The sequence below is a fragment of the Rutidosis leptorrhynchoides genome, chromosome 4 (genome assembly GCF_046630445.1).
Source record: "Rutidosis leptorrhynchoides isolate AG116_Rl617_1_P2 chromosome 4, CSIRO_AGI_Rlap_v1, whole genome shotgun sequence".
Lineage (NCBI taxonomy): Eukaryota > Viridiplantae > Streptophyta > Magnoliopsida > Asterales > Asteraceae > Rutidosis > Rutidosis leptorrhynchoides.
In genome coordinates this window covers 526,428,651-526,438,628 of record NC_092336.1, presented here as the reverse complement: position 1 = coordinate 526,438,628, position 9,978 = coordinate 526,428,651, and the positions used below count along the sequence as shown (strand labels likewise).

Here is a 9,978-nt window from a genome sequence, read left to right as displayed (position 1 = left end):
TGGCGTAGAAGTGCAGCGTGTACCGGGTTTGTTTATCCGACGGTATTGTTTAAAAGGGGTTACGGTCAGGAAATCAAATTGTTACTGTGGGATGATGTTTGTAGATTGCATTTCTTGACAAGTTGAGGTACTCTTTATCGAAAGCTGCTAGCTTGATGGTTAGAGTGTGCGTGTCCCAAGAAGTTTTCTTGGCGGTATAGACGGGTACGTTCAAGAGTCGAAGTGTTGATCGAGTACAGGTTAAGGTTGGGTTTTGTTCACCATTGAGTGGGAGAATTATTGGGTGCAAAGAAGAACAAAACGAATGAGCTGCATCTATCGTGTTCGGGTGTAGTTTGTCGCGAAACGCGACATCATGGAACGCGACACAGGTGGCTGAAACGCGACAAATGTGGCAGGGGTTGGGACTCAATGGTTATCGCATTTTGATCTTAGTTGCCGCGTTTGAATGTGATTTGTCGCGATACGCGACAAGGTGTCGCGAAACGCGACAATGTTCGTATTCGGCAAGTAATCTAGATTGTTCCTATTTCGTTTTTTGCCCTATATAAACCCTCATATGAAACCTGAATTGTACACCTACGAAAAATATAATAAAATTCTCTTTGTTTGGTCGTGGAGTAAACCAATTCGTTTAAATTAAACGATTGGACATAACCACGTTAATTCCTTATTCTTTACGTTTCTCGTTCTTATCTTTATTTGTGTTGAATTATTTGTTTGTTGCACGGTGAGTTTGATAACTAGGGTTATCAAGTTCTTGTTAGGGCTCACCTAGATTTCCTAACATGCATGTATACCAAACTAAACCTAAGAACAACCAAACAACGGCGTTGATCAAGCGAACGCCAACTGCCACCACAACAACCAAGAACCATTTTCAACCCGACGAAAGGCCGACATAAATAGAATCGGAAAAAAATCTGAACACCTTCAAAGTGCACTCCTCAATTATCGTTCATAAGCAAAAGAACGTCACAAATGAAGCAAGGCAAGTGAAGCAAACCTGAAAAAAAACCAACAACACAATCGACCAAATGTTAACCGGTCGGAAAAAACGAGAACCACTAGAACACCGACCAACAAACTGCTCTCGAGGAGGCGCATAAAAGGAACTCTATCGCAAAAAAATATAGTCGAACCGTTAGAGCTAAAACCAGTCTAAGAGGGAGATACAGGAAAAAGAGGGTACCATTAGAGCCCAAACCCTACCCGTCCCAAACACGGCACATACCTGACGGGTCCCCATTTAGTTATTAATTAGCAGGTAAACGGATATACTCACGGGTATTTGGGCCCCTATTTACATACTAACGGGTAAACGTGTATCCCACGGTATTATCAATTTAAATGGGGCAGTTATAAGGATTGGTTCTATTTTCGGGTACACATGCCGGGTATTAAAGGGCTATAAATACCACACCCTAATATCAATATATCATACAGCTAGTTAGGGTTAGAAATCCCAGAGAATAGCCACAAAGCTTAAACCGAGTTCAAGGAAGCTAGTTGAAGTATTGTTTACAATCTTGACTATTCGATTGATGTGTTTATTGTTGTTATGATTGTGATTGGGGCCTCTCAGTGTCTAACAATATTTTATTAGAGGCATCTTCAATATATCAAATCGTTGACGAATAACATTTAACAAAGAAATAATTTAACTAAAAACATTCATTTTCGGATGTGATAACATATGTAATTTGATGTGATATGTAATATATATAATCTAACATATGTAATTGTCATTGTCATCACCAATAAATTAAAATTGTTAGGAAGAGAGGATCGCCTGGACGTTGGGAGATACAAATTTGAGAGAAAAACAACTCTATTACTCACAAGAATAGATTTACAGAGTATTACAAAACTCTTACAAAAAAAACTCTCAAAACTCACACACACTCTCAAGGTTGTGATTACACTTCTCTGAGTGATTTAGGATGATTTACAACTGAGGTTTGCACCTCTATTTATAGTAAAAATTCTATGGCGGTGGAATGGTGTGAACGGAGAAGGTTGGCGGCCGTCATCATCATCAACTTTGCTACCTCCATATGAGTTGTCAAGGTTGCCTACTTTGAATATCTAGAAGGTGGGCTTCTAGATTGTAGGCTGGAAATCTTCAATTCTCCCCCTCCAGCCGAATCCACAAACATTCCAGTTATGTCTCTGCATAACTCCAACTTCTCTCGAGTCACCACCTTTGTTAACATATCCGCAGGATTCTCCTTTGTATGGATCTTCACTAGTCTCAACAGTTGTCGATCAATTACCTCGCGTATCCAATGATAGCGAATATCAATATGTTTTGTACGAGAATGGTACATGGAGTTCTTGCTCAAATCTATAGCACTTTGACTGTCACAATATACCTTGTACTCCTTTTGCTTGATTCCAAATTCTTGAAGATAACGCTTTAACCACAACATTTCTTTTCCAGCTTCTGCGGCAGCAATATACTCTGCTTCAGTTGTGGATAATGCAACACACCTCTGTAGTCTTGACTGCCATGAAACAGTTCCCCCTGCAAAAGTGTAAATGAATTCTGAAGTAGATTTCCTACTATCAGGATCTCCGGCCATATCCGCATCTGTATAGCCTTCCAAGATTGGATAAGCTCCCCCGTAACAAAGACATAGATTCTTTGTACCTTTAAGATATCTGAGAATCCATTTTACCGCCTCCCAATGTTCTTTCCCGGGGTTCGAGAGAAAACGACTCACCGTTCCTACTGCATGAGCAATATCGGGCCTTGTACACACCATCGCATACATCAAACTTCCAACTGCTGAAGAATATGGTACTGACGACATCTCCCCGATCTCTTCCTTGGATGAGGGACAAGAACTCTTGCTTAACTTGAAATGGTTAGCTAATGGAATGCTAACAGGTTTGGCATTGTTCATATTGAAACGTAAAAGCACTCGTTCAATATACTTCTCCTGAGATAGCCATAACCTTTTATTCTTCCTGTCTCGGGTTATCTGCATTCCCAAAATCTGTTGAGCCTGTCCTAAGTCTTTCATGTCAAAAGACTTAGAGAGTTCCTTCTTCAGCTGGTTGATCTTCGTTGCGTCTTTCCCTACGATCAAAATATCGTCTACATAAAGTAGAAGAGCAACGAAATCTCCTTCAAAAAACTTCTGAATGTAGACACACTCATCTGCTGCAGTTTTCTTGTACCCGTGACTCACCATGCACGAGTCAAACTTCTTGTACCACTGCCTAGGTGCCTGCTTTAAACCGTACAAACTTTTCTTCAGCTTGCATACGAGATTATCTCCTGAAACCTCAAAACCTTCTGGCTGCTACATGTAAATTTCTTCATGTAAATCTCCATGAAGAAAAGCTGTCTTTACATCCATCTGTTCAAGCTCCAAGTTCATACTTGCGACCAATCCAAGTATGACTCTAATTGAAGTCATCTTGACTACTGGTGAAAATATCTCGTCAAAATCAATCCCTTTCTTCTGTTGGAATCCTTTGACTACAAGTCGTGCTTTGTATTTCACCACTTTTCCACTACCATCCATTTTCAGCTTGAACACCCATTTATTTTTCAGTGCCTTCTTCCCGCGTGGAAGTTCTACAATCTCATAAGTTTGATTTTTCTGCAGAGAATCCATCTCATCCTGCATTGCGAGCAACCATTTTTCTTTATCCTTATGAGTTACTGCTTCATGAAAACTCTCCGGTTCTCCATCTTCAGTAAGTAGAAGGTACTCGGATTCTGGATATCTACTCGATGGAATCCGACCTCGTTCAGATCTACGAACTTCTGGAATATACTGAGGAGATCCACCATCATCTTCGCCTTGTGATGGTCCTGGAACGTCTGACAGATGGGGTTGTGGCTCCCCCTGCTCAGCACCGTCATTTTCCTCATTTTCTTCTACTTCTGGCATTTCTTCCTGCACTGAAAATTCATTTCTCATGAATGATTCCGTTGTTGCCTCTGGCACCTGCGCAGCAACATTTGACTTCTGAGATATTGTGGGCTTTTCAATATCTTCTATTGTCTGGCTTTCATGGAACACCATGTCCCTACTTCTGATCACCTTTTTCTCCTTTGGATCCCATAATCTGTATCCAAATTCTTCATCTCCATAGCCTATGAATATGCATGGAGTGGTCCTTGCATCCAGCTTCTGCCTGAGCTCCTTGGGTACATGTGCGTACGCCAAACATCCAAATACTCTTAAGTGAGAGTATGATGGATCCTTTCCAGACCAAAGTTTCTCCGGAACTTCAAAATTCAGTGGTACTGATGGAGATCGGTTGATCAAATAACAAGCGGCTCTGACTGCTTCTCCCCAGAATGGCTTTGGCAGATTAGCCATACTGAGCATGCTCCGAACACGTTCCATGATTGTTCGGTTCATTCTTTCTGCTATACCATTATGTTGAGGAGTACGTGGGACCGTCTTCTCATGTCGGATGCCATATGATCTGCAATAGGCATCGAACTGCCTGGAAGAGTATTCACCGCCGTTGTCGGATCGAAGACACTTTAACTTCTTTCCTGTCTCACATTCTACCATGACATGGAACTGTTTGAAGTAATCGAACACCTGGTCCTTCGTCCGCAAGAAATATACCCACACCTTTCGAGAAGCATCATCGATAAATGTCAGAAAGTATCGGTTGCCGCCAATTGATTCAACCTCCAAGGGACTGCAAACATCAGAGTGTACCAGACTGAGTAACTCTGATTTTCTCGTTGAAGAGGAATTAAATGAGACTCTATGCTGCTTACCAAACAGACAATGATTGCAAGGATCTAGTGCAGCGTCCTTGTCTACATTGATAAGCTCCTTCTTTATTAGGGTAGACAACCCTTTCTCACTCATGTGACCGAGTCTCTGGTGCCATAAATTTTGTGAAGACTCCTTTTCTGCAATATTAATACTGTCTGTGCAGATCTTCACATGAGTCTTGTACAGTGTGCCACAAATATGTCCTCGAGCGACTATCATAGCGCCTCTTGACAATTTCCATGTGCCTTTACTGAAATGACTATCATAGCCCTGTTTGTCGAGAGCTATCCCAGAAAGTAAATTCAGCCGAAGATCTGGCACATGGCGGACATCCTTCAGAGTGATTGTGCTCCCGGAACTTGTCTTTATCCTGACATCTCCAATTCCGACAATCTCAGCGGAACTAAAATTTCCCATCTTCACAACTTTAAAGTCACCAGCTTTGTATGTTGTGAAGTATTCCTTGTATGGAGTCACGTGGTAGGAAGCTGCAGTATCTACCACCCATTCTGTGTCTTCTCGTGAGACGTGAAGGCATGTCTCATCATGGGTTGAACAATAAGCTACATCACCTGTGATAGCAACTAATGTTTCTCCACCCTTATTTTTCGGCTGTGAACTGCTTTGACCTTGTTCCTCTTTTAATCTATAGCAGTTCTTCTTCATATGTCCCTCTAATCCACAATGATGACATTTATATGTTGGTTTTCTGCCATCAGCTAACCTGCCCCTGCTCTTACTTCTGCCTCTCCATTTATTTTTGCTACTCATTCGCTGTCTCCCCCGATTCTCTGTGACAAAGGCATGGGTCTGATCTGTGCCCATGTCCATTCTCCTTGCCTCTTCACTGAATAGGGCATCCTTGACCATTGACATGGTAAGTTTGCCATTCGGTGCTGAGTTGCTGAGTGTTACTACCAGCGTTTCCCAACTATCGGGAAGGGAGCTAAGTAGCAGTAGCGCCTGAACTTCATCGCCAAGCGGCATCTCTACAGACGATAACTGGTTGACCAAGTTCTGAAACTCACTGGTATGCTCGGCAACTGAAGTTCCACTTTTGAGCTTCATGTTGACTAAACGCCTCATCAGCAGGGCTTTATTCCGAGCAGTCTTGGCCTGGTACATGTCCTCCAACTTTTTCCAGAGGACATATGCGTCTGTCTCTTGTGCAACATGGTGGAAGACACTATGATCAATCCATTGACGGATCTGACCAATAGTTTTTCGGTTTAATTTCTTCCACTCTTTCTCTTTGTCAGAATCAGGGTTTATACCCTTCAATTCAATAGGATCGAACAAATCCTTACAGCTGAGGAGATCTTCCATCCGAGGTTTCCACAGCATGTAGTTTGTTGCTGTGAGCATAATCATAGCTCCGGAAGATGATGTTGACTCTTCTGTGGACATTATCACCTTAAAAATAATTTTTCAACACAAACGGGGTTGAATTGTAGAAAACAGAGATCACCGTTACGTCCGGAACGGATGAAAATGGTGGAATAGACACTTCGCGGCTTAAATTCCACTTACGGGGCAAAATTATAATTTTTATAAACTTCAGGGACCAAAAAAATGAAATTCTGAAAATTTCAGGGACCAAATTGTAAAATTTCAGAATTGCTACAGTACCGCTACAGTACTGTTACATTGACATGCTACAGTGCCGCCAGCTGCTACAGTGAATTGCTACAGTGATCGTCTTCTCCGGCGAAAATTCCGGCACCGGTCGTCTTCTCCGGCGAGTTGACCAAACTTTGACCGCATTTTCTGGGCTCGTTATAACTCCGTTTAAGTCGCCGTTTTTTGCGTTGGACTCGGTTCGACGAGACGAATCCAATGGTACACTCAAAATTGAATTTTGAGAAAACTTCAGAAGACCCAAAAACTCAACCAACGTCTCTAACCAATGTTAGGAAGAGAGGATCGCCTGGACGTTGGGAGATACAAATTTGAGAGAAAAACAACTCTATTACTCACAAGAATAGATTTACAGAGTAATACAAAACTCTTACAAAAAAAACTCTCAAAACTCACACACACTCTCAAGGTTATGATTACACTTCTCTGAGTGATTTAGGATGATTTACAACTGAGGTTTGCACCTCTATTTATAGTAAAAATTCTATGGCGGTGGAATGGTGTGAACGGAGAAGGTTGGCGGCCGTCATCATCATCAACTTTGCTAACTCCATATGAGTTGTCAAGGTTGCCTACTTTGAATATCTAGAAGGTGAGTTTCTAGATTGTAGGCTGGAAACCTTCAAAAATGACATAACTAAATTTCCACAAAGACCGGGTCAATGGGTAGGTAGTTCAAATGTAACGATGCATGGACAATAAGTGACACTACAATAAGTGATTAGTACAAGGACAAAGTGATAGAAACAATGGTTAACCTCGTATGTGATTGAGATATCGAGATCAATTCAACGAGCAAAGTTAAAAGCTTTTCAAAATAAGAATAAATATAATAATATAAATTTAGTAAAGTTGAATATAAAATCTTCTATTAAAGCAATGCATATTACTACAATAACTACTTAACAAACACAAACGAGCAAACTACTTACAACAATGTATCCTGTTACATTAGCCCTTCTCTTGGTTCTAGTCGGAATCTTGTTTCGGCTATGGCGTTCTACTAACCTCCGCCATAAAAACTTACCACCGGGCCCCACCCCTTTACCAATTATCGGAAGCCTTCACTTATTAGGAAACCTCCCTCACCGTGCACTCCACAAGCTGTCCCAAAAGTACGGCCCCATCATGTCTATTCGTCTTGGGTCAGTCCAATTTGTGATTGTGTCTTCACCAGACGCTGCAAAACTCTTCCTTGGGACCCACGATGCCATATTTGCATCGCGTCCGAACATTCAAGCTGCAAAGTACTTATCTTATGGCTGCAAAGGGATGACCTTTGCCCAATATGGTCCATATTGGCGGAATGTAAGGAAGTTTTGTACGGTGGAGCTTTTGAGTCCTGCGAAGATTAATGGTTTTGCGGGGATGAGAAAGGAAGAGATTGGGCTGATGGTGGATAAGCTGAAAATTGCGTCGAAGGAGCACAAGGTTGTGAATTTGAGTGAAATAGTAGGTGACGTGATTGAATCGATGGTGTGCAGGATGCTTTTTGGCAAGAAAAATGATGACACATTTGTTTTCAGGACTATTATTGATAAGAGTATGGAGGCAATTGGAAAATTTAATATTGCAGACTATGTGCCAACTTTAGCACCTTTTGATCTTCAGGTAACATTAATTTATGACTATAATATTGTCGACATGAACATGAAAACCTTATTCGTTTATCAGTTTATAACTCAACCCGTTGTTGATGTCAAAATTAGTCAACTTTTATCACTAAACTTAGTACTTCACTTCAAATGAAAGAAAGAAGATTATTAAGAAAGACTCAACAAAGACAATATTTCAAGATGAGGAACATAAGATACGATCAACGGGATCGGTCGTAGGTCCTTCTGAAAGGGAAGGTTTTTTGCTATATTTGGGCAGATAAATGACTTTTTTTAACTCTAGGGTAAGGGAACATGAATTGTGTACATTCAACCTACCTCATACTTGACATTTATGAGATCTGGTATTGTTGTTGTAATTGTCAGAATCAAATATTTGAAATAATGATAACTAAGTTTCGATGTGTGTGATCAACATGTGTAGGGATTGACCAAGCGCTTCAAGTCATTAAGCAAGGAACTTGATGAAATGCTTGAGATGCTGATAGCGGAGCATGAAGAAAACAAACGAACCGACGAAACAGATTTCATTGACATACTATTGTCCCTAAAACACAAGTATGCAAATAACCATGATGATCTATCTTATACCATTGATAGACCAAGCATGAAAGCCATTTTATTAGATATGGTAGCTGGTGCCACCGACACCGCCAAAACCTCCATCGAATGGATCTTATGTGCACTTATCAAAAACCCTAGAGTAATGAAAGAGCTTCAAAAAGAGCTCAACACAGTTATTGGAGATAAGCCCATTGTTGAAGAATCAGATTTGACAAAATTAAGTTACTTACACATGGTAGTTAAGGAAACATTTCGGCTATATCCAATTGGTCCACTTTTAATACCTCATCAATCAGTAGACGATATTGTGATTAGTGGTTACAATATACCAAAGGGCACACGGGTCCTTGTGAATTATTGGGCGTTTGGACGCGACCCAAATGTTTGGTCCGACAACTGGGATGAGTTCCTTCCTGAGAGGTTAATTGGTAAAGATATCGACTATCGAGGATCTTCGTTTCAGCTTATACCGTTTGGCACTGGAAGACGAGGGTGTCCTGGAATGAACTTGGGATTGTTAAATATTAATTTGGTAGTTTCGAACTTGGTACATTGTTTTGATTGGGTGCTTCCAAACCGAATGGAACCGAGTGAGTTGGATATGCAAGAAAAGTTTGGGTTAACCACACCAAGGGTTCAGCCGTTATTAGCCATTCCAACGCGTCGAAGATGAATAAGAGGTACGCAATAGGGTCTTAGCATGTGGGGAAGAGACTGTAGTTGTTTTGTGTTTTAAAATGTAATGCAAAAGAAAAGTGTAAGGTTATTGTGGAATGAAATTAGAAATATACTTTGAGTGTGAAGAAATTTGTAAGATTATGTCATTTAAAATTTTTATTTTCACATTTTTTAACTAGGTATCTCAAATTAAACTAGAATTATATATATGATGAGTAATGAATAATTAGCTGTAGCCTCCTGTAGATGATAATTTATACACTATTCAACTTGATATTTAGTTTACATATATATAATTAATCATTGTTCAGTAATCACATGTGATTACTATTTGATATTTAATCACATACAATACAAATATAAGAAGACGTTTTAAATTTGTCAAATAAATTATCAAAAGATTCTTAACACTTACAAGTGGTAATATGGTTATCAGGGCGGTCTCAACAATTCGAAGGCCCTAGGAGAAAACAAAATGGACCCTCACACACGTTTATTTTTTAATACATATAAAAAGATTATACTTAAATTTATCAATTTATATATACTTACAATGCATTTAACTATTTAAAATAACAATACTACAACTTTAATTGACAATTTTTTTATTTAACTTCAATGGGGAAGTAACTAATCGGGGGGAAGCAAAAAAAAAATTTTTTCCGTTTTTTTTGAAATTTTTTTTTCCGGCATCAAGATCACCCGAAAATATGAACATTTAG

The 9,978-nt window shown here is 39.9% G+C and overlaps 1 protein-coding gene across 1 annotated transcript; it reads left to right on the top strand.

Annotated features, from left to right (window-relative positions):
- The first annotated feature begins 7,334 nt into the window (after positions 1–7,334).
- LOC139842546 (cytochrome P450 CYP736A12-like) lies at positions 7,335–9,251 on the top strand. Its single transcript, XM_071832672.1, has 2 exons — positions 7,335–8,009; positions 8,439–9,251. The coding sequence occupies exons 1-2, from the start codon at positions 7,335–7,337 to the stop codon at positions 9,249–9,251; spliced, it is 1,488 nt and encodes a 495-aa protein (XP_071688773.1).
- Positions 9,252–9,978: the final 727 nt, after the last annotated feature.

Excerpts from the sequence above, each read along its gene's own strand:
- LOC139842546 (XM_071832672.1), top strand. The coding sequence starts at position 7,335 with ATGTATCCTGTTACATTAGCCCTTCTCTTGGTTCTAGTCGGAATCTTG. Across the intron at positions 8,010-8,438 it reads TAGCACCTTTTGATCTTCAG|GGATTGACCAAGCGCTTCAA; the intron begins GTAACATTAATT and ends CAACATGTGTAG.